At 36.3% G+C, this 25464-nt stretch overlaps 1 protein-coding gene across 17 annotated transcripts in view; it reads left to right on the top strand.

Annotated features, from left to right (window-relative positions):
* MECOM (MDS1 and EVI1 complex locus) overlaps window positions 1-25464 on the top strand; it is a 581780-nt gene that overhangs the window by 544589 nt on the left and 11727 nt on the right. For 8 of the 17 annotated variants that reach the window (XM_054482462.2, XM_054482461.2, XM_063662398.1 and 5 more), the window contains 6 exons: window positions 1666-3022; window positions 5532-5619; window positions 10495-10521; window positions 16219-16385; window positions 17490-17567; window positions 23165-23334. In XM_054482462.2, coding sequence (XP_054338437.1) covers window positions 1666-3022; window positions 5532-5619; window positions 10495-10521; window positions 16219-16385; window positions 17490-17567; window positions 23165-23334 — 1887 coding nt within the window. The remainder of the gene's footprint in view (window positions 1-1665; window positions 3023-5531; window positions 5620-10494; window positions 10522-16218; window positions 16386-17489; window positions 17568-23164; window positions 23335-25464) is intronic. The other 9 variants (XM_054482464.2, XM_063662401.1, XM_063662400.1 and 6 more) reach the window with 3 other exon arrangements.

Raw genomic sequence — 25464 nt, 5'->3', positions numbered from 1 at the left:
TCAATATATTCTGGTAAAATAATTTGAAAAGTTATCACCCACATCTTCTATTCCCATTAAAATGCATGTTACAGCCTCTGTAATGTTGTGATTCATCCCACAATTGAAGGCACCTTTAATATTACCAAACAGTTTGATATATGCAACAATACACTTTAACCTTTAGTAGTAAAAGAAAGAGATATACCCTCACTTGGTACTTCCTGTTTGGATGTATGTGGGATAATCCAAGTTCTGGGTGAGTTTTGCTTGAGTGAAAGTCTATAAAATCTCCTTGACATGAGTTTTTTTTTTTTTTAATTATTATTGCTTCGACTTAGAAGCACAATCATTCTGCACTTAAAGGCAGCCATCATATGAAAGCAATAACTGTTGCATTTTGTCTTCAATTTAATTTCTTAAAATAAATTTGCTTCAACAATTACCAACAAGGTACATCTTGTTTCTGCATGTATTGAACATGCACAGAAGTGTTAAAGTAAGCTCACACATAATGTGGCTCAATCCCATAAAGAAAAATAAAAAATATGATGCTCAGGGTACTGATACTGTAATCCCGCTGGACCGTGAAGTGAGTGAGGATTCTTACCTGGTAAAGGAGTTATTAAGGGTTACAAAGTTTGGTCTTAAAATATACTCGGCTATAGTGGCACATGTGTGAGGAGGGAGATTCTACTTTATTGGCAAATTCTTAGCAAAGAGGCATATTTCACAGCTGCATCCAATGCTGTGCCCTTCTTTCTGGATTAGAGCTTTCACAGTGCTCTCCCCTACTGACCATAGTTGGCTATAACACACAGAAGTCAAGCCTGAGATAACCAGTGTAGATATGACAACAAGTGGACATGTTTCCCAAGGACAGGGGTTTCATAAATGCAGGAAGGTTAGCACAACCACTGGTGTGAGGGGAAGTCAGAGGACGTGATCATAGTTCATGGGAACCAGCAATGCAGGATGGGCTACATTCAATTTAGTTTCCTTTGCAGGCTTAAAATAGAGCCATTGTAAATTATGTCAGTCTTTCTCAAATCATGAAAATGATTGTTAAAAAAAGTCTCAGAATACACAATGTGCATTGTTGTGTGGCTTTGATGTGTGAATGATGAGAGCATATGATATAATACCAATTAAATAATAGCAGGGCAGTCACAGGCTTTTTCCCCAAGGGGAGAGGCAATAAAGGTGAAGTTTCTGGTTGAGGATGTTTTATTTTGTTTTGGTGCCTACAAAATAGAATTTTTAAGTACTCTAAAATTTGAAAGGGGTTCTTGTTGTGTTTTGTACGTAATGCATTTTAAGACTTTAATTTTCAACATTATATTAGTATAATAATTGTGTGGAGAATCAATGCATGATGGAATTTAACTTTTCATAAATATTTAAATACACAAATATGCAAAATATTGCACAAGGGGGTGACAAAATATATATATATATCTATATATATGAAATATTTGTGCTGCCTCGAGACATTTGTCAGGTTGGTTGCCTTGCTTTGGAATCTAGTGAAATGGGGTTTTCTGTGTTTGGAGCACCCAGATTGGTGCCTCCAATGTCTTTTACTGGCTTCCTAATTGAAATTTTGAGTAAACCAATTGTGATATTTGCTAAATTCAGAAGCAATTGACATAAAGCCTGAGATTCTTTTTTGTTGTTTGCACACAGGTGAGGTCTGCCATAAATCCTATACTCAGTTTTCAAACCTTTGCCGTCATAAGCGCATGCATGCTGATTGCAGAACCCAAATCAAGTGCAAAGACTGTGGACAAATGTTCAGCACTACGTCTTCCTTAAATAAACACAGGAGGTTTTGTGAGGGCAAGAACCATTTTGCGGCAGGTGGATTTTTTGGCCAAGGCATTTCACTTCCTGGAACCCCAGCTATGGATAAAACGTCCATGGTTAATATGAGTCATGCCAACCCGGGCCTTGCTGACTATTTTGGCGCCAATAGGCATCCTGCTGGTCTTACCTTTCCAACAGCTCCTGGATTTTCTTTTAGCTTCCCTGGTCTGTTTCCTTCCGGCTTGTACCACAGGCCTCCTTTGATACCTGCTAGTTCTCCTGTTAAAGGACTACCAAGTACTGAACAGACAAACAAAAGTCAAAGTCCCCTCATGACACATCCTCAGATACTGCCAGCTACACAGGATATTTTGAAGGCACTATCTAAACACCCATCTGTAGGGGACAATAAGCCAGTGGAGCTCCAGCCCGAGAGGTCCTCTGAAGAGAGGCCCCTTGAGAAAATCAGTGACCAGTCAGAGAGTAGTGACCTTGATGATGTCAGTACACCAAGTGGCAGTGACCTGGAAACAACCTCGGGCTCTGATCTGGAAAGTGACATTGAAAGTGATAAAGAGAAATTTAAAGAAAATGGTAAAATGTTCAAAGACAAAGTAAGCCCTCTTCAGAATCTGGCTTCAATAAATAATAAGAAAGAATACAGCAATCATTCCATTTTCTCACCATCTTTAGAGGAGCAGACTGCGGTGTCAGGAGCTGTGAATGATTCTATAAAGGCTATTGCTTCTATTGCTGAAAAATACTTTGGTTCAACAGGACTGGTGGGGCTGCAAGACAAAAAAGTTGGAGCTTTACCTTACCCTTCCATGTTTCCCCTCCCATTTTTTCCAGCATTCTCTCAATCAATGTACCCATTTCCTGATAGAGACTTGAGATCGTTACCTTTGAAAATGGAACCCCAATCACCAGGTGAAGTAAAGAAACTGCAGAAGGGCAGCTCTGAGTCCCCCTTTGATCTCACCACTAAGCGAAAGGATGAGAAGCCCTTGACTCCAGTCCCCTCCAAGCCTCCAGTGACGACTGCCACAAGCCAAGACCAGCCCCTGGATCTAAGTATGGGCAGTAGGAGTAGAGCCAGTGGGACAAAGCTGACTGAGCCTCGAAAAAACCACGTGTTTGGGGAAAAAAAAGGAAGCAACATCGAATCAAGACCTGCTTCAGATGGTTCCTTGCAGCATGCAAGACCCACTCCTTTCTTTATGGACCCTATTTACAGGTAAGCGTGTATGGAAGATGACGAAATACGAGCAGATGTATGAAAGGTGGTATTTACACTGTAAAGTGATGGCTTTTTAACACATCATTTTTACTATTATTATAAAACAGAGTGAAGTCGTTTGATCTAGTGAATTCATTTTTTATTCTGAAAGTTGGATCATTCTGTTTGAACTTATTTTTGGATGTTTCTGAAGTTGGGGGTTTGGACTAGGCCTACAGAATTTTTTTCCCTTGACAATAAATTTATTTTTGAACACTTTTTTTGGAGTGGAAAATATGGGAAAGTCATATTTAAAGTAAATTGTCAAGTGGTGGAAGAATGAGGATCCTGAAGGATTAATGAAAATATGCAGGGTACTAAAATGGGTCAGGTTCTTTGGAATTGGGGGGGATATATAACAGCAAGAGTCCACTCTTTGTTAACCTACCAACACATCCTTAATAAGGGCTGGTCATACTGTTTCTAAATAAATCTCTCAGGAGCCCCCAAGTAAATGAAATATTAATCACAGAATATGTTTTGTATATAATATGAGTAGTTGGCTTAAAAAATGTCTTTGTTTAATAGCTTCATTATCCGGTTTCCTTTGATGTAGTAAAAAAAATCTTGGGGTGAAACATACAAGTTTAATAAAAGGCCTTTTTGGCAATATTCAGTAATATTCACCTGACCAAAGTGATTTAGTTTTAAAATACTAGTTTTCTTTAAATGGGTATGAATAATAATATGTTTGTTACATATTTTGAATATTACAAACAGTTTCACACTTACTTTCTCATTCTAATCTTGAACATTGTCAAGAGTTCATGGAACATGTGGATAAATTTTTCTTGAACTTATCTAACATCGGAGTATTTTCATATTTTGCCTAATTCTCTTTTGTGAAGAGAAAATGTGCTATTATTTAATTCAACAATATTTATCAAGTTCATATTACTTAATAGGTACTAGAGCTGCAAGTTCTTCTCACTTAAAACTCTTCTATGTATATTATCTACAATGCGTTAACAAGGAAACACTGTCAGTATGGAAAGGACTACCTTCGTTTGAATATGATAAAGTAATATCAAAGGACAATACAAAATATCTCAGTGCTGTCAGTACCAAGTTTGGCTGCTTTTTAAAATGATTATATCTTAATTACTTTGGCAGTCCTGTTACTAGAGAAGGAAAAAAAAGAAAAACATGTCTTCCGTATTTTGTGTGTAGATTGTATGTCACACATTTCGGGTAAGGCCATATTTCCAACTCAATGATGTGTCTCAGTCCTTTGTTAAGATAATTTTTCAGACTTTCCTTTTTGTACCCTGTCAATAGCAACTGGCTTCCGATTGTTCCACATATCTCTTGCACTCATCCTCATCACCTGGTAGCATTCCTCTTACTCACTGTGATCTCCAACATCTCTCTGGTGCTTGTCTCAATTAAGACCTAGGCCTGTCATTTTGCCAAACTCATGAAAGACCTAGAATCCAGTTTTAGTGTCAGACTTGGGTCGAAATCTCAGCCTTCTCATGTCTGAGACTTTAAAAAAAAAGCATAAAATGGATATAACATCACCCACTTCAAAAAGTGAAATAGTATATGCAACACACATATATCACATATATAATATCAATAAGTGGTAGCTATTTTGTTCTGCTTTAAGAGTGCATGTATCTAAAAGTTTTTTTAATTATCAAGGTGGTAAAAGAAATTAATTCAATGAATTAATTCAACATAGGGATATTATTTGCCTATGTGCTTAATACAAAATAGAATGGCAAACATTTCTAAAGCAGAAGGGATATATAGGTAAGTTTTATGTGTCTCTCTCTATCTTTAGAAAGCTCCCCATTCTCTTCTCACCACACCCATCCTATCTGCCTGCCTTCTTTATCAGCAGTGGCATCCAAAGAGCATATATGCTCTCTCTCTCTCGCTGAATATATATTAAATGTAATTTATATAAAATATTTATATATCAATATATTATGCTATGTGTTTAAATATAAATATATATCGAGAGAGAGAGAACCTCAAAGAGTGGCTAGCAGTGTATATGCTTGGAAATGCCCTTACTATTATTGACAAATATGGAAGGAATAAAGTGCATATTTGGGAGAACACCTTCTTGGTAGAAAATGGCTCTAATATTCAAAATCAGCCTTGACCTCATGATTTCAAAATCATTAAGCATTCTTGTCTACATTTGGAATGGAAAGGTACTGAATTCGTGACAAATGCCTCTAATTTAATGACTCCTCATTTTTCATGTTTTCTCGTTATTCCTATTCCTAGTCATTCAGTAGGGTTTTTCCATTATAAATAGGATCTTCTCTCCTTAAGCACCTAGAAGTGTCATGAGTAATCTCCAAGAACTGGACAGATGTCTTTATATTTTTATGAGTGTGCTTCCCAGAAACCTACCATTGACTTTATTGTTAGTTCCTTTAAATGTCAGTGATTATGTAGTGATTGATATGTGAGACTGCTTCATCTCCAAAATCTAATTTTAACCTTTCAGAGTAGAGAAAAGAAAACTAACTGACCCACTTGAAGCTTTAAAAGAGAAATACTTGAGGCCTTCTCCAGGATTCTTGTTTCACCCACAAGTAAGTATTTTGGATTTGAGATTTCCAGCTTGTAAACTAACTTGTTGATCCTGAAAAGCAGGTGCAATGAAATGAAAGACATCTTGAGAACATTAGGATTTCCTATGACGCTGGTGTGGAAGAACACAGGAAATTCTAGCAGAATTAAAACCCAAGCTCTTTAAAGAAAAATTAGTTAATATATGTGTAAAAATAACATGATTTCAGTGTTAAATGATTGTCTGCTATTAACTGTTTATTGAGTTAAAGTGCATTTTGGAGTGAGCAGGATTCAGTTAAGAAAATAAATATCCAAGGTGTGTTTTGTGTGTGGTGGTTGCTGACACTAAGAAATAGATCATACTGTGACTCGTCCCAAACTCATGAAGGTCATTCTTGTTCTTTTAGAGCTTAGATAAAAACAGGAAATGAGTCTACCTGACAAGTTGTTACCATAGAGGGTGAAGGAATTTATCTAGAGACCACTGAGCATTCCAGCAAAGCTCTGTAATTGCACAAAAATTCACCACAATGCACAGTGCTATTTGTAGAATAGAATTGTGTTCATTTATCAAAATATATACAGTTTATCATTGCAAGGAAAATACAAAGCAGCACTATCTCTAATTGGTTCATCCTAAAGTCCTTATACATTTAGTAATTTTAAAAAACAGGTTTACATATCAATCACCATCTGGAAAATCGTATTGAAAGAACAAATACGGTATATAAACATCTTGAATGTGGTTTCTTAATTTAAAATTTATTTTACTTTTGTTTAAAGGATGCGACCTCTGGTCTTTATAGATAGCAACATTTTAATAAAAATTCTTAAAAACAGAATAAACTAATTTGTTCTGTTGCAATATGTTCAAACAAAAAATGATGGTTCTCTAATAAAATCAGGGGAAGTTTATGCAAGCTGTCTTATGCAAAGCTATGAGATAATTAAATTCATTAAATAGAGATCATGGGATATGGTTCTTTTTTCCTTTTCCTTTCTGTTACCTCTTTTATACTTTTTCAAGTATCTTTCTAGAGTCCTGAATAAAGAGTATGAGAGTTGTAACACAATCTTCTGGGTTAGTTGGATAAATCTGCTATTGCTAAAGAACTCTCACTCCCTTTCAAAATGAGATAATATATGGTTTAGCAGTAAAAGTTTCAGAAACATTCCAGTTAGTATTAATTTTATATAGGAAGATTAAAGGATGTTCTTCACATAATTACTTTATGGAAAAGAAGTAAGTTACAAAACATTTAATGTTTATCGGGACTATATTTTATATTTAGACTGATCTAAATAGTACTTGTAAAGTTTCATAGGCTAATAAACTGGAATGTAGCACATATTTTGTGTCAGATATTGTACAAAAAGTACATCTCTCTTGATACTTCCTTTATAATTACAAATAAATACTTATGAGGTTATAATATTCATATATACATTAATGTTACAAAAATTAATTACAGTAATATTAATTACAGTAATCCAGTGACTTTCATGTTCTGATAATCTTTACAATTTAGTAATTAACCATTTCAAAATTGAGTGCTATGGGTTCACGGTAGAATGGAGAAAAACCAAAAAGGGATTCAGTGTCTTTGAACATCTTGGTCTACCTGGCTCTTAGTTTTCCTGTTTGTAAAATGAGAGAGTCGGGTGTAAGGTTTCTATCCACTTTGAAATTCAAAGATGTTTTGCTAACCAAGGTAAATTTACCAGTTCATAAGATGAGCAGTATTGTCAACCATTAATTCTGTATGAATTCACAGCTGTTAGCAATGTAGTAGGTATATATTTTAAAATAAAATCGTAAGAGAGCAAATATGTTATATTTTAACATTCCCAAAGTTAATTAAGGATCACAAAAGATGAGGCATGTGTCCAGTGCTTCGAGCATAGCAGTCATTCCTCAGATCTTCACAAACACGCCTGTGGGGGCACAGTGGCAGTGATTCCCTCCTACATCAGAATGTCACGTCTTGGTGTAAGGGATTCCCTATTGCTGCATGTTGCTATTAGAACAGGACCCAAGAGTGATGATCAAAATACTCAGATCCTGATGCGTCATGAATACCTACCAATCAGAATGGATTTCTGCCATTCTGGAGCAGGATACTGGAGGCTTTTGCTGCACCAACTGCCAATGTTTTATTTGCTGGATAGTGGGACTATCTGAGGGGTGTTTGGGGAAGAAGCCAAGGAAAAAGGGGAACATTCAGGATGCTTAGGGCAAAGGCTATTTACCAACTAGTACAGAAATATTTCATTGTTTTTATAAACATCATGACTGTTTTCTTGTGTCATGCTAAATATAGCTGGGATACAAGCTGGGATACAGGTGAGCCCTCTTCCTCTTTCATCAAGTCTTACCCTTCCCAGGGTAGCTGGAAGAGTTGGCATTTAGGTACACAACATATTTAGCATTGTGCTTGGCATGTGGAAGGACCTAAATGAGGACGAGCTCTTATTAGTGGGTGCAAAAGCATTTTATTATAAATATAAATATTTATGCCCAATTTCTTTGCCAGGGCCATTCCATGCCATGTATCTAGGAGTACTTGAAAAGATGCTTATTGTATTCTTGGCATGACCTCACTGCAGAAGTAAGGGGGGCACAGATCAAGGAGCCAAAACAGAATGACTTGCCTCTGTTCTCAGTGCTTGTTATGATTTCATAGCTAATGTGCTTGCTTAAAACTTTTCATTGCTTCATTTTCCATTTAAGTATATTGGAGCAAATCACATGGACCCTCTCAGCTTCTGGATCTTCATTTCAAAATGGGAATAATATCTGCCCTATTTCTTGGGTTATCATAATAATAAAGGGGGGGGTCAAATTCTCAATGTTTTAGGGAAAAGAAAGAAGGATGCTTCATAGTGGTATTCTCTGGGCAAGTCTGGTTTTACAATTTTTGTATATCTTTATATTGTTCCCAGCATATTCCTTCCCATTCCATAATTCCTAGTCAGTGATAAGTGAACACCTCAGTAAATAAAAATTTATTGAATTTTATTGAAAGATTATTAGGCTATATTATTGCGTCTTGGAATAATACGTATTTTAAAAATTCTGTCAAAAATACTTAGAAGAGGCCAGGTGCGGTGGCTCATGCCTGTAATCCCAGCACTTTGGGAGGCCGAGGCGGGCGGATCACCTGAGGTCAGGAGTTCAACACCAGCCTGACCAACATAGTGAAACCCCTTCTCTACTAAATACAAAAAAATTAGCCAGGCGGGGTAGCACATGCCTGTAATCCCAGCTGCTTGGGAGGCTGAGGCAGGAGAATCACTTGTACCCAGGAGGTGGAGGTTGCAGTGAGCCGAGATTGTGCCATTGCACTCTAGCCTGGGCAACAAGAGCGGAACTCCAACTCAAAAAAACCAAAAAACAAAAAACAAAAAACTTAGAAGATACATGAATGCATACATCAAAATTAAAAGATAAATGCTGAGGGTCTAAAGTCTTCTCTTAGTTCAATTCTTGAAGAAGCATGTTTGCTCTATCAGGCAAGGTGAGAACTATTTAGTCTTCTAGTTTTCTTTTACAAATAAGTTAGTTTACTCTAAGGGAGAAATAAGCATTGTAGAGGCTTTCCCTGCATATGTGATTGAAAATTATTTATGGTCACTATAATTTTGAAAAGGAGTTGAATGGCCACAAATAGGTAAGATGCAGGGAATGTTATTACTGTGTGACCTCTGAATGTCCATTTCATTTGTTCCTATTTTGGATCCTTTGCATTCACATTGATAGCCCATTTGAACATCCATGGAAGTTATTTTGCAATTACACTATTGTAAAAGTGGCTATTATTCCTTGGTTTGATTTTCCTATACTTTTAATATTATTTTTGATTATTTGCACATTTTATTTCCAAATGTTTGGCTTTGAGTACATCTGCAACAAACTCTCTTTTACTTACATTTCTGTCCTTTCTTCATTCTTTTATATTTTCTTTCTTTTAAATTGGCTGATTATCCTGCTACTACATTCCAAGGAACTGAGGAGACAGTCTTTTCTTAAGTTATAATTTACACATTGATGTGAAAAATCACTTAAATCTTCTGTTCTTCATCTTCTATTTTGCTTTCAACAAGTGTTTCGTAGGTTAGATTTCTTCTGCAATCAAGTTTTCATCCTTTAAAAACTACATATATTCCTTATTAAATATACCAAAACATATATAAGCAAAATGTATATCTCCTTTAACCAAGCAAAATGTTATTTTTAAGCGTATATAACTTTTGTGTCTCCTGGGAGAGCTTCTAACCCACTGAAGGTTTTCCCAGTGAATCTTGTCATAATTTATCATTAATTGCTAGATCTTTTTAGTTTTCCATTAACATTCTTAACTGTTCTGACTACTGATGGTCTGAGTCCTATACTAATAAAAATGAAGTAGTGAATTTCCAAGTACATTATCCTTTCGTTATTTAGTGATTCATATTTGAGTAAATATCTTTTCTTTGTTATCAACATTATAAAAATGCAAGAGATTGGATTTTTACAGGAAATGGCCTAATTTTTAGTTATTAAAGTAAATTTAAGCTTATTGTTTTATAGCAAGTAGTAATTAATAAAAAGGAAGCATCTGCTTTGCTGTAAGGTTCTCTAATAGGTAGCATTTAGCTTTCTTGTGAAAATGAACCTTGGTTCAAACATTCCATTTAGGTAAACAGAGGAAATTCAGCAGTGTTGTAACAATATTTAATTTTTATTTCCAAAGCTTTTACTCAAGGTACAGTTACATGATAAGCAAAAATTACTAAGTTAGTACAAATGTTAGTACTAAGTTAGTACAAATGTTAATTTGTACTCAAAAGATAGATTGCAATAAAGATACCAACACAGAAGTAATTTTTTGTTTTTGTTTCAATTTTGCTCCCAGTTCCAACTGCCTGATCAGAGAACTTGGGTAAGTTTCCTACTTATATTTTTGACTAAAGTGATGTAGCATTAAAAAGAAAACAGCTTACATTCTAAATTGCTGTAGAGACATAAATAATTCTGAACCCCTTTCCATTACGTGATATGGCTCCAGCAGGTAGTTCCCCTGCTTTCTCAAGCTGCATTCTTTCAGTTATAATTGGGCATTTAGTGAGCTAGAATTGTTTGCAGAATGATTTTATTCGATAAATCTTATCCATTCCACATAATTGTACCTTGATACGGAACTCTTTCTGGACACCTGGGAACAGGCTGTTAAACGAGGCTTCGAAATGGGTCAGTAAGTGAAAACAACCATTATTTGGTGGAGCCTGTATCAGCATGTAAAGATGATTTTGATAAAGCCTTCTAAAGGATAAAACCTGAACTTGTGTGTAGATACAGGCTGACATGGGAATTCACATCCATATATCCCAGGGCAGAAATTGGTTCTGGCTATTTGAAGATATAAAACTAAATGTTTACAAATTCATGTGTAACTAGTGAATGGATCTTTTAGCATCTAGTTTCACTTCCTTGACTTTCAGTTACTATTTCCAGATACAGTCAGTTTCAGTTAATAATATTAGGGGATAGCTTTATTTTTTATTGTGGAAGATATTCAGGATACAAAGAATACTGCTTATTTAGTTTTTATCCCCAAATAAAACTCGGTCAGTGGAAATAACATATTGTTAAAAATATTCTCTAAGTATATGTGTTTTTGTTTCTCTTTTTTACCGAAAAAGATTTCTGATGAATGGGCAAAATCTTGGGATATAGTTTAGCTGTCCTTTTAAAGTCACTGAATAACTATATGTAAACTTAGTTGAAGCATTTTAGCATTAACCTGTTTCCTCTATTTGATGTTAATTTTTCTTTATAAGAAATTCCTTCATTTTATCTCTTGTGGAATATGTAAAATTGTGATTTTTATCATTCTGATAGACTTTTAAGGTTTAAGTTTATTTCAAAAGTATTCAAATATTTATGGAGAGAGAGGGAGAGAAATCAACCTACTAACTTAGGCAAAGTTGTGCAATAGATGGGGTTGTTTTCTGATTATCCTGGGCTACATTTCCAGTATTCTTCCTTTGCCTTTCCTGGTAGAGATCTGTCTTGAGTATTGTGCCTCATGGTCCTCATCTTTTCTAAGGTACAGTATGGCTTTGACAATAGCTCTGTTGTTAGGTGGTTGAAGCTTAAGGTGTTGACCCCCTACATACATGGCCAATGATTGTACCAACTTACAAAGGCAATATAGACTTTAAGTTAAACTACCTTTTCTTAGAATACAACAGCATAGTGATTGCCATTGCAGTGCTTTGAAAGATTCCCATTCCATTGAGTCACAGGTTTTTCAGAGATGTGATTTACATTTGTATTACAAAACAGCTATTAGTAGGAAATATTAAAGATATATGTTTATAATTTTTCGTGGTAAAGAAACCTCTATGTGGATTGTTTGTAACACAAAGGATACATGCTTGAGGGGATGAATATTCCATTCTCCATGATGTGATTATTTCACATTGTATGCCTGTATGAAAACATCTCATGTATCCCACAGATATATACACCTCCAATGTACTCACAAAGATAAAGAAAAAACTAAGTGATTTCATAATCATGACTGCTGAATGTGATACATGCAGTGAGATAACCATAAAATAGGAATATTTACTTCTCTCCCATATGACCATGATTTTGAGATTTCTCAAGATTATCAAGTGAATAAATATAGAAAACTACCAAATCTACAAACTTTCCCATCATAAGTTATTTATGAAAAGTTAGTTATTTTATGATAAAGTCATGTGTAATCTAATTTGTAAAACATTAGGTCACATAATTCATGGTGTTGTTGGACATATCATTTCATATAATCAGGTTGTCACTTTAATAGTTTTAATGAGAAACCTTTTTATGTCATCAATTATTGGCTGCCAGATAATAAATGTTAAGTGCTTAGGACCCAGTTGATAATATCTTGCCTGCTGAAATGTTTTTAAAAATACTAACTTTATTTGACTAGAGAGATAGCTACATTTTTTGGTAGGAGCTAGGGAATTGTGTCTAAATATTAGTTTGCGTCAGTATAAAGTTAATAGCCTCTTGGGGACTGGAACAGGGTGAAATGACTTCCTCTTCCAGACATCTGGCTGCAGATAACATCAACTATTATATATGTAAATAAAAATTATTGTTCCATAGGAAAAAAACTGTCATTTACTGATCTTAGATTAGCCTATGACATTAATGGATCACAGGGTAATATATTTTTAAAATATATGATCTAACTTTTACCCCTTTGATTTCCCCATTCTCAGCAAATTTCTTATTCATAGTAGTACATATTGCTCTTTTAATTTGATTTTTTCATAATTTAAAAACATATAGCTAGATTCTGTTCCATTTATTCCAATTTATCTTGATTTTTAAAATTTAAAATGAAAGTCAAAACTTACTATTTCTCCTGCAAAAAAGTGTGTTACTTTTGGAAGAACATCACGAGAGTCAGACCAGGTAGCAGGAGAAATTTGGGGTTTTGATCTGTACACTCAATAGAGCTCGTGTTAATCCAATACCTTAATCTAAGGTATTGACTAGTGCTAATGTTGGTCACAGAACTGCCGAGTTACCCCAACTGGCAGATGTCTGAGTCACTTCTGTTTATCTTAATGTGGAAACTTATTCTTTTCAACTGAGGTCAAGTGCTGTAAGAGCACCTATTACGAAGATGAAAAGAAGGATTCAATGAAGGCTTTTATGTTGCTTCAGTGGCTGCTGGCTGGGCAGAAAATGTTTTGTGTACGTGTGTATGTGTGTTAATAGTTACCCTCAGCTCGCTTCCCATCTTCTTTCCCTCCCTTTCCCCACTCCAATTTAATCCTCTTTTCATTTGACACCGGAAGCCAAAGGTGGGGGCGGCTTGTAAGACACTTGCGTAGCCCTTATTCTTTTTCCTATTACCTTTAAGAATGTCATTATTTAGCCATCAAGCCCATAATATATTTTCTTGTTTCCTGATGGTTTTCCCAAATTGAAACAGTTTGAGGTAAAGTAATCACAGTGATCTTTCTTCAAAAGGAGCTAGCTATTAGCAGCTACTAAAGCAAGACACATTTCTCAACAGCCAATTGCTCTCAAATAACTGGAAGGACTTGTGGTTTATGTGTGCTGAAGATGAAAGCCGAGAATAACAGTCATGAGTAAGCTATTTTCCATATAAAAGGAAATGTGTTTCCATAAGATGTTTTGTTGCAGGAATCTGAGTATGTCAGCAGGATGGACACTCAAATGATTTAAAACCACTAGATAATGAAATTTTACTTAAATATTAAATGTACGTAAATAAAACATTTATAATCATTACCCATGCGTTAACTGTTCTTCCCAATAAATGTGTGTGATCATGGCCCTTACCCTTGCTTGTTACTAGTGCTAATCAGTTTGAAGGCCAGAGGTCATTTTTCACTCAGAAAACTTATTTCTTGCTGGGTGGAATATCAAAATGATTTTCTACAAGGAACAATTAGAAGGAATAAATGCAAATACAAGAGTATCATAAAATATTTCTGGATTGACTTTTTAATAAATAAATCCAAAGTAACATGGACATGCTAATGCTCTGTCTAGAAGGGAATAATGACCGTATTCTGCAGAGACAGAATTTCCTCCAACCTCTGTGAGCAGCAGCATCATTCCATATCTCTGCCCTGTGATCAGTATGTGTCAAAGTCCTTCATAGTGACAAATGTGCTGTCCACTTGCATCTGTGGAGAATGTTTTAGCAGCTGAGTGATTATGAATCAAACCCCTGAGCTTATAGCCCTTAGTGCCTCCCGATGCGTTCACATTTGTCGTCTGACAAGTAAATGTATCTTGACTTTCCTCTGAGATTTTTTTGTACCGTGTTTGATGAAAGACATTTGGCAAATTGGCAGTAGTACCCTGTACGTTGCAATTTGTAGCTAGCATTAGGAGTCCGGGCATGAAATGAGAGGGCAGGCTCCAGGATAAAGGGGGAAAATAAGAGAACTAACTAGAACATGAATAGTCACTTGAAGAATCAAACACACAATATTCCTTTTGTGAGAAGAGATCATGTTCAGGCCATGCTGTTAAGACATTGCTCTGCTTTAAGAAGCTGATGGTATTCTTTCCAGCTGTGTGTCCACAGAATATATGTCTTGTTAATTTTTCCTTCTGAGTAGGAAATATTGCCTTTTATTTTTAACTTGAGCTCATAAATTAGGCCTCCATCTCTGTCCTGCTGTCTCATTAGCAAAAGGATAGTTTCTTGGGTTGACCAGTTGTTTGAATTTGCAGTGATCATCTTGGTTCTTATGTGTCTTCTGGTCTAGCATCACAGCTCTTTGAGAATTTTATGTAATGCATATAGAATGCAAACACCTTTTAAAATAGCTTCTTGAGCTTTCTAATGGCACACTGCCCTGGGAATCAAATAAATAATGGGTGAGTTGATTTAACAGGATGGCCTGAAAGTTTGTTTTTCTACTTAAAAATTCAGTAATAAACAGCTTCCAAATAAAATGTGAGCCCTGAGGAAACCCAACATGCTGAGAGGGTCAAAGGCAAGGGGAGAGTCCCTCTGGCTGTGGAGCTTAAGAATCAAGCTAAGACTGGGCACAGTAGCTTATGCCTATAATCCCAGCACTTTGGGAGACCGAAGCAGGTGGAAGGATTGCTTGAGACCAGGAGTTCAAGACCAGCCTGAGCAACATAGTGAGACTCCATCTCTACAAAAAGTTTTTAAAAAACAGTGAGGAAGCCAACTTTAAAAGTAAATGCCATCCTCTGCTTGTGACTCTCAAATAAGTGTGCAGGTGAACAAAAACTTGAAGATTATAAACAACAAAAATTAGATTACTGGGGGGAAGAATTAGGCAGGGATAGTTTTCTTTCAAGAATATTTCTCTAAAAGCGTGGTTACATAAACTGCTCCCCCTGTCTTACAAGGTACATGCCAAGTTATGTTATATGAAATCATATTAACATATGATGAACTGTCATTTCAACTTAGTCTTTGTCTCTGATAAAATTAATATTTAATCAAAATTCTTTGTATATGATCCCACTTAAAAATATGGCATATCCAGATGTTAATTTAATGTAGTCTTAGGCAATACCCTCCTATACATTTAGTTTTTTCTTTCTGAGTTACACATATTTGGCTTAAGCTGTAATTTTGTAACACCTCATGTTCTCCCATGCTTTCAGTTCTTTCCTTGGGACTGCATGGTTCTTATGGTTTTCATTGCCTAGGAAAGGCATATAGCAACTTTTCCTATAATTTCCATTATGTTAATATCCATACCATGACACTAATGCTGTCATTTAATCAAATAAAAAGTTAACTTGGCTTTATTAGCTCTCTTATGCATTTCAATGTTCAATTATATATCAGATTATGATAAAATGGCCTAACCAAGGTCTTATGGAAAAAGTTCACTCAGCATTTTATAAGCTTGGTTCTACTTATGGTATTTCCCAAATAAATCAATTCTGGTTGTTGTTTATTTAATATTGGGATACTACAGTCTCTTTCTACAACCCGTCGCAGATTTCATGCTTCCTTTTTAATGATGTCCTTGGTTTGCCAGAGATTATTATAGAAGACAAGATGCCAAACACTTCACTGTCTTGTGCTTTCACCTTTCAGATGTCAGCTATTGAAAACATGGCAGAAAAGCTAGAGAGCTTCAGTGCCCTGAAACCTGAGGCCAGTGAGCTCTTACAGTCAGTGCCCTCTATGTTCAACTTCAGGGCGCCTCCCAATGCCCTGCCAGAGAACCTTCTGCGGAAGGGAAAGGAGCGCTATACCTGCAGGTAACTGCACAGTTAATTATGGCTGACTTTCCAGAAATCTCCCCTCTGATTTCAAAAGGCCTTGCTGTTTGTTTTGGAAATTATTCCTGATTAGATGATTAATAGCTACCATAATAGATCTCCAGCACTTCAAAGTGTTCTTCATTTAGTGAAATATAAAAATAGTGTTTTTAAAAAATTATTAAATGTGAATTTTAACACAGGCCATTTGGTTGTGATAAATGAGGTTGGAAACAATCCAAATACTATCTACTTGTCTCACTTTGATATTTATGAATTTTCTTTCACAATTAATTATTTTCATCTAAAGGTATACTACTACTGTCCTCAAGCATATATTTATTAATTGTCATGGCATTAAAGAATAAGGCCATTAATTAAAGACAAGTAAGGTCCATAAGTGAATAAAACTAGCTAGTAAATTTTTTGTTACTCATCAGTAGTAAACCTTATTTTATGTTTCTGGTTTTGTGTGTGTGATTTGTTTTTTTTGCTGAATAAATTGTGCTTATAATTTCTGAATCATCTTTAGAAATGTGTAAGTATCTGACTCAGGCATATCACTTTATCTGCTCTTTGAAAAATACGTCACTTTCTTTCCAGAAATAAAGCTTTTATGGGTACATACCTTGATGGATGAAGTCTCAGGATTTTGTCTGACTGATACCACTCTATGCATAGGGAGTTATCACTGTGGGGGGTGACATGTAAAATGAGTTGAAACATTTGAAATCTGTTTACATCAACCCAGATTCAGAAACGCTCATCATATTTTTATCCCCTCGTCTGGTTCAATTTTGTGAATGTAAAAATATCGAGTTAATAAGAGAGATGTATAGGAGTAATCAAAACTAAAGTCTATTTCCATAAATTGCTTGCTTATACATGAACAAATTCAACCAGATCTTAGAATGCAGTCTTTATTTGTAGAGTTATTTATATTAATATCTGTGAAATGGCTTTGTTGTAAATTTTAAATACCAAAGAAATGTGAGTTCCATGCAAGATTAATTGAATCAGGAATAAGCATCTGGCTGCTGTGTGGCTCGAGTGAAATATAGTCGACTGTGCTGACTTTCTCTTATAAACATCTTTTCATAACAGATACTGTGGCAAGATTTTTCCAAGGTCTGCAAACCTAACACGGCACTTGAGAACCCACACAGGAGAGCAGCCTTACAGGTTTGACAGTGATATTTGCTAAATATCTTGATAAATATTGTAATAATTAAAGTGAGTTCATGGACACGATTTCATAGGAGGCTATTTTATGCATGTCTGAATATATGTCTATTCAATTTTGAGTCAAGAAAGAATTGACTAATGGCTAGGATCAAAATTAGAAGAGTTCCGGTTTCTTTAATCAAGGCTTCCTACCTCTCAGTTTAAAAGTTCTAGCACAGTGTCTACAACAGAATAACTACTTAAGAAATGCTAGCCATTTTAAATATTATTTTTTATTATCATTTGTTCTCTTTTCTCAATAATTAGGATGATCTTAATTGACAAAAATCATAACATTGCAGCCTTCCTTTTCCAAGCCTCAAATCTCTGCTAGGAGTTAATAACCCATATGTACTTTTTTCCCCCAGCACAGCTAAGTCGTTTTGCACGGGTTCCAATAGGAGGTTTAAAGAATAGATTTTAGGCTGGGCATGGTGGCTTACGTCTGTAATCCCAACACTTTGGGAGGCAGAGGCAGGTGGATCCCTTGAGGTCAGGAGTTTGAGATCAGCCTGGCCAACATGGCGAAACCCTGTGTCTACTAAAAATACAAAAATTAGCCAGGTGTGGTGGCTCACACCTATAGTCCCAGCTACTTGTGAGACTGAGGCAGGAGAATCCACTGCACCTGGGAGGTGGAGGTTGCAGTGAGCCAAGATTGCACCACTGCACTCCAGCCTGGGTGACAGAGTGAGACTCTGTCAAAAAAAAAAAAAAAGAAAGAAAGAAAGAAAGAAAAAAAGAATAGATCTTAAACCTGGGAAGTCGGGGGAGAAGAAAATGTGAAACTAGAGGTAGGATAGATAAAATAGAGTATATTATATAAAAAAGGGGCAATTTTATCAATAATTCCCTAAATTACCTCTTAGTTTATTCTATTACATGCCAAAATTAGTCATATGACACATTGGACACATCTAATTTTAATATTGTTTAGAAAGATTGAAAATAGACAACATTTCTCTTTCCAATTTTAAAATATAAACTACATTATTTAATGTTCAATGCCTTGCACACAGTATTAGGTACTCGTAAATATTTCTTCAAAGAATGAACATTATACAACTTAAGTAATATCATAATGTCATTCTCCTTTGAAATTCTTATACATTGCATGTATGCAAAATTATTTTTTCCTGCGTGCTAAGTTTTTCTATTAAAACAAAAAAGTAAGTTATTTATCAGATTTCAAATATTTTTTTTAATGGTAAAATAAGAAAATGGGTCATTTGAGGATAATTGAAATCTTAGAAGAAAGCTAGAGGGAGCTAAACTTAAAACATCAGTTTTCTCAAATTCCTTGCTTTCCTACCTGTTTTATAAATCACTAATTATAAGTGATATATTTCCAATTTATACATGATAGAATGCACTTGATATAACAGGTCTCAGAGAGATGTAATACTGGGAAGTTTTAGATGATTTCCTCTTTTGAGAAAATTCTATTACCAGAAATTCTGCTTAAGTGGAAGGAAGGGTTTCCACACTCATGTTTTGTTATGGCAAGAGTACTGGAAACTATGTTATCACGTTCATTTTACTCTTTCTTTGTACATAAATTCAATGGTTTTATTCCACCCAATAATGGCGCTATTATTGTGCATACATATATTTTTAAAGCACAAACCAGAATTTTGGTATAGCTGGAGAGCTTACACAATTATTTGTCCAGCCCCTCTGTTTTTTTTTTTTTTTCTTGCGGAAGAATTCCAATAAACAGTGTAGAAAAAAATGAGGAAAACAAAATCACAATTAGGACACCACAATAATAACTGCTACAGGCAAGATCAATTGAATGTTAAAATGAGTGAATATAGTGAACTAGATAGATTTTATAGTTTAGTTAATGTATCAATGTTGGTTTAATAGTTGTGACAAAGGTACCTGAAATATATTAACAATAGGGGAAAATGGGTACTGTGTACTATCTTTGCAACCTTTTAATAAATCTGGAACTCTTCTAAAACGAAAAGTTTATTTAGGCCAAGTGTGGTGGCTCATGCCTACAATCCCAGCACTCAGAGAGGCTGGGGCAGGAGGACCCCCCAAACCTAGGAGTTGAAGACCAGCCTGGGCAACACAGCGAGACCCCATCTTCAAAAAAAGAAAAGTTTATTTAAAAAATAAAAAATTAGTGAGTGAAAGTTTAAAGAGAAACAGGATATTTGCATAGCCCCGAAATATCTTCTGCAAAATATTTGTTAATTAGAAAGAGAAAAAGTAATAACCTTATAGTGGAGAAACCTGGCAGATACTACCTTATCCAAATGATCAGGGTTAACAATGTCAGAAGTTAGACACGTCAGCATCATGTACCCTTGATAGGATGCACTGAGAGGGCATATTGCCTCTGTGCTATTTTCCCACAAAATTTATAACCTCACTCTAATAATGAGAAAATATCAGACCAACCCAAATTAAGGAAAATTCTACCAAATTCCCAGTCGGTATTATTCAGAAGTGTCAGGGTAATTAAAGGCAAGGAAAGACTGAAGAACTGTTAGAGACTGTAGAAAACTAAGGAGACATGACAGCTAAATGCAATGTGGGATCCTAGATCAGATCCTGGAACAGAAAAAGAGCACTGGAGAAAATTGGTGATATTAAAATAAAGTCTGTATTTTAGTTAATAGTATTGCATCAATGTTAATTTCCTAGTTTTAATGAATGTTAGGTAAGATGTTAACATTGGAGGAACTGAGGTGAAGGGTATATGGTAACCCTTTGTTCTTTGCAGCTCTTCTGTAAGTCTAAAATTATTTCAAAAAGAAAAAAATTAAATAAAAAATTAAAATGGTATGTAAACGATACATGAATTGTCTGCTTCCTGTGGCTGACCTGTGCCTTCTGGAAAGTTCTATTAGGTTTTAATCCTTTATGTAGTAAAAGTTAAACATGGTCCCTATGTAGAAAATTATCTCTTCAGAAAGATAAATACCAGTAGACCACAAGCTCCTTGACAGTGGAATCACTTTTTTTTTTTTTTTTTTTTTTAAATAGACAGTAGGTCTCACTCTGTTGCTCAGGCTGGTTTTGAACTCCTGGCTTCAAGTAATTCTCCCACGTCAGCCTCCTGATTCTTAGCATGAGGAGGGATTATAGGCAGGTGCCACCATGTCCTGGAGAATCCATATCTTATTCATCTCTGTGTCCTTGATGTATCAGCCCCTCTGTTTTACAAATGAAAAAATTCAGATTTACATATGCTAATTGCCTTCTGCAAAGTCTGGTACTTATAGAGTCAGGATTAAAACCCAGGCCCAGAGCTCTCACTTCAGCATTTTTATTTTACATCATGATCTCAAAGGCTCGTCTGACCTCCATGTCTACACCCAATAACTAGGAAGGCTTAATAGTATACTGCCCATAACTGTGTCATGTGTTCATTTTAAGAATTTCTAAAACTTAGGCTCATATTGGAGTTGTGTAGAAGGAAATGACTTATTATTTAGGGCATTCTTCTTCTGGCCAAGACTTTAACAGAGAAGAGATAGAAAGTAGCAACTGATCATTGGTTAGAACATGCTTATTTAGATTTGAGAAGATGATGCTTACTAGATTTGGAAAGGACCCTTTGCGTGCAAGCAGAAAGTTAGGAGCATGGCAGAAACATAATCTCTCTTCCTCATGATTTGTGTAGAAAGTGTTTTGGGTGAAAAAATTTTTTAAAAGTGTTTTGTGGAAGTACATTTACTCTAACACGGTTTTCTAGGTTATTCTGCTAAGCACAGAATAAATTGTGCTAAATATAGCATGGTTCTCCTTGCAGTGGGCCTTGGAGGTAAACAGAGTTATTGCAGAGAAGGTCATAACTTTATACGCATTTTTTTTTTAAAAAAACGGGCTAAAATATTACAACTACCATAATGTGGGGTTTCACACATTTTTTATTAATATTGTAAGTGAGGAAAGTTGAAGAAGCTTATGATGCCAGAACAGTTCTTTAAGGGGGAAAAATTAAATCAGTACTTGTGTTGGTTTATTGATACCATGCCAAAGTAACTAGTTCGACAGATTATTTTTCCTACTGAACTGACTAGACTTCTGGCATCACATAAGGACCGCCACAGAAGCCCAAGAACTCTAGTGGAATGGGGTGACTTCTGCTTTAGAGCACTTGAACCACTGACTCTGCATTCAGAAGTGGGAGGAGAAGGGCCCTTCACACATGGAAGGCTGAGTTAAGAATTTTCTGTCCTCTAAGATTGAAGTTTTCATTTAAAAGTCATTTGGAGGCTGAACGCAGTGGCTCACGACTGTAATCCTGGCACTCTGGGAGGCTGAGGTGTGTGGATCAATTGAGGTCAGGAGTTCGAGACCAGCCTGGCCAACATGGTGAAACTCTGTCTCTACAAAAATACAAAAATTAGCCGAGCATGGTGACACGTGCCTGTAACCCCAGCTACTCGGGAGGCTGAGGCAGGAGAATCGCTTGAACCCAGGAGGCAGAGGTTGCACAAGCTGAGATTGTGCCACTGCACTCCAGCCTGGGTGACGGAGTGAGACTCCATCTAAAAAACAAAAAAAAAAGGTCATTTGGAGAAAGTTAACTTTTTTTTCAAGTAACATGCCCCCAAAATCATATAAACAAATGATGGCAAATAATGGAATCTTTACCTTAAAATGACAGAGGACAATACCTTCTCAATTACTAAAAACCCTTTTCTTCTTCATTAATGAGAGCTAGGGGAAGGAGGCCTTGCACTTTTATATTTTCATTTTATGACTAAAGGAAAACTTTAAAAATAATTTATGATATTTTTATCACATGGAAGACAGAAACAACTAACCAACCAATAATAAGTGCTTTCATGAAAAACTGACCTGATTCAGACTGCTAGAGACTCTTTCAGAAAAAGAGAAATGAAAAATAGGGGGTAATAGGAAGGGAGATAAATGGAAGCCCTTTGCTTTTATTCCAAAAAGAGAACTTAGTGGCATTATTATTATTTTTTATAACAGTTTAAAGATTAACAGAGAAAAGACTTTGTGGTAGCTGATTCTTGGGTATCAGACTAAGTTATTCACATTGTTTTAGTTTTAAAAGTCTAGAATGTTGATTGCTATTTTGAAACTGATAATGGAATTTTCTTTAGGATTAGCAACTGAGAAAGTGAATTTCCTGAGAAATTAATCAGACTGAAATTTTGAATTAAAAAGTGATATTTTATTGTATTTGAAAACTATATGAATGTTTTATGTTTGTTTACAAAAAAATTAGTTGTATTGTCCTAAGCAGAAGATAAAACAATGCTACTGTTCCTCAATGTGCTTTATTTTATGAGGCTTACTTAAAATATTGGTACTGATTAATGAATTTGGGAGCAATCAAATCACTAATATTTTATTATGGTTTTTGATAAAGTCATGAAAGTCTTTAAAGCAATCAGAGTCTATTGGAATTGAAATCGTAATTGTGTGAATAGTATTCTCCCTGTGCCTTTACTTTAAAATGTTGTTTTATGAGTGGAGATGATTTTTGATAGCTGGCTAAATAGTCTTGAGAAATACCTTTTAATGTGCTTGCAAATATTTTCTCTTTCTTTATTTTTCAGATGCAAATACTGTGACAGATCATTTAGCATATCTTCTAACTTGCAAAGGCATGTTCGCAACATCCACAATAAAGAGAAGCCATTTAAGTGTCACTTATGTGATAGGTGTTTTGGTCAACAAACCAATTTAGACAGACACCTAAAGAAACATGAGAATGGGAACATGTCCGGTACGTAATAAATTGTGTTATAAGTTAAAGATGACTTCTTTTTCATGTTTAAAAGATAATAAGACAATGTGACTTTCTTCTTTTATTCCATTTTGACGCCAAAATCAGGTCTTATTGTAAAAATTCCCAGCAAGTTTCTGTTGAGATTTTAGAATAACGTGAGCAATGTGATCATTGATTTATAATTCAGTGGCCTTATTTGGATTATGTTTTTATCTTCCTAATGGGTGATTTTAAGCAAAGAGGACAATGACCTAAACTCGCAGGAGACTTATGAAATAAGATTTCCTAAAATACAGGGGACAGTCTTTTCACTTATTGGCACAGAATGTGGCCTCCAGGCATGGCAGAGTTTCTAGAGTGGCAGCCCCAGAATGTCACCCTCTGAATATTAATCTAGAAAGCATAGCTGCTTTTGTAAAAGGCCTGCAGCTCAGAGAACCTCTCTTGGTAATTTTTGTTAAGACTGGGAATATGAGACTATTGACATGATCAGAGCAACCCATAGCAAATGATAGTGGTGCTTTGTTTTTGTCACAAATTCTTATATGAAATTAAGATAAAAGTAACTGGCATAAAACTAAACTTTTCTTAACTGGGACCTTGCCAGCACATATTTAGCAGAAGGGACTGTAGGTTTTCTAGTCTTTGGCTTCTAATAGTTAGATAATAAGTCATTAAGTAACATTTGCCAGCTGGCATATGTGTGCAGAGCCAACCTGTGCAGTCACAATTTGTCTCCAGAGAATAAAGGTTATGCTTTGGGGGTAGGGGAGGAGAGATACGGAGTTCAGGCAAAGAGATTTAAAAACAGAAAAAATTTGGATTAATACAGACTAGCAATCTTTATTTATGGAATTTTTAAATTATTAATCTTTCTTCCACTATAAAGGCACATTGTTTATGATCTTGTCTGATTAGTACTTAAAAGTATATACTGTTCGTCTCCCTCAAAGTCAGCAATTTAATGATCATAGTTTTAAAATATTAGATTTTAGGTAGAGAAGTATAATCCAATATGCAAAACTGGCTACACTAACTGTGTGTACCCTTATAGCATACAACTATAATTTTCTTTTTTATTTTATTTATGAAGTATTTATTGATCATTCTTGGGTGTTTCTCGGAGAAGGGGATATGGGAGGGTCATAGGATAATAGTGGAGAGAAGGTCAGGAGATAAACACATGAACAAGGTCTCTGGTTTTCCTAGGCAGAGGACCCTGTGGCTTTCTGCAGTGTTTGTGCCCCTGGGTACTTGAGATTAGGGAGTGGTGATGACTCTTAAAGAGCATGCTGCCTTCAAGCATCTGTTTAACAAGGCACATCTTGCACCACCCTTAATCCATTTAACCCTGAGTTGACACAGCACATGTTTCAGAGAGCACAGGGCTGGGGGAAAGGCCATAGATCAACAGCATCCCAAGGCAGAAGAATTTCTCCTAGTCGGAACAAAATGGAGTCTCCTATGCCCACCTCTTTCTACACAGACACAGCAACAATCTGATCTCTCCTTCCTTTCCCTACACTTCCTCCCCTTCTCTTCAACAAAACCGCCATCGTCCTCATGGCCCGCTCCAGATGGTCCCTGTCTCTTCGGAGCTGTTGGGTACACCTCCCAGACAGGGCGGCCGGGCAGAGGCGCTCATCACTTCCCAGACGGGGCGGCTGGGCAGAGGCGCTCCTCACTTCCTCCCAGACGGGGTGTCAGCCAGGCAGAGGCGCTCCTCACCTCCCAGACGGGGCGGCCGGGCAGAGGCGCTCCTCTCTTCCTCCCAGACGGGGTGGCGGCGGGGCAGAGGCGCTCCTCACTTCCTCCCAGAAGGGGTGGCGGCCAGGCAGAGGCGCTCCTCACTTCCCAGACGGGGCGGCCGGGCAGAGGTGCTCCTCACTTCCTCCCAGACAGGGTGGCGGCCAGGCAGAGGTACTCCTCACTTCCCAGACGGGGTGGCCGGGCAGAGGCGCTCCTCACCTCCCAGACGGGGCGGCCGGGCAGAGGCGCTCCTCACCTCCCAGACGGGGTGGCCAGGCAGAGGCGCTCCTCACTTCCCATACGGGGTGGCGGCCGGGCAGAGGCGCTCCTCACCTCCCAGACGGGGCAGCCAGGTAGAGGCGCTCCTCACTTCCCATA

This window comes from Pongo pygmaeus, chromosome 2, assembly GCF_028885625.2.
Source record: "Pongo pygmaeus isolate AG05252 chromosome 2, NHGRI_mPonPyg2-v2.0_pri, whole genome shotgun sequence".
NCBI lineage: Eukaryota > Metazoa > Chordata > Mammalia > Primates > Hominidae > Pongo > Pongo pygmaeus.
Note: the sequence above shows the minus strand (reverse complement) of the source record. Positions and strands in the feature narration are given on the sequence as shown.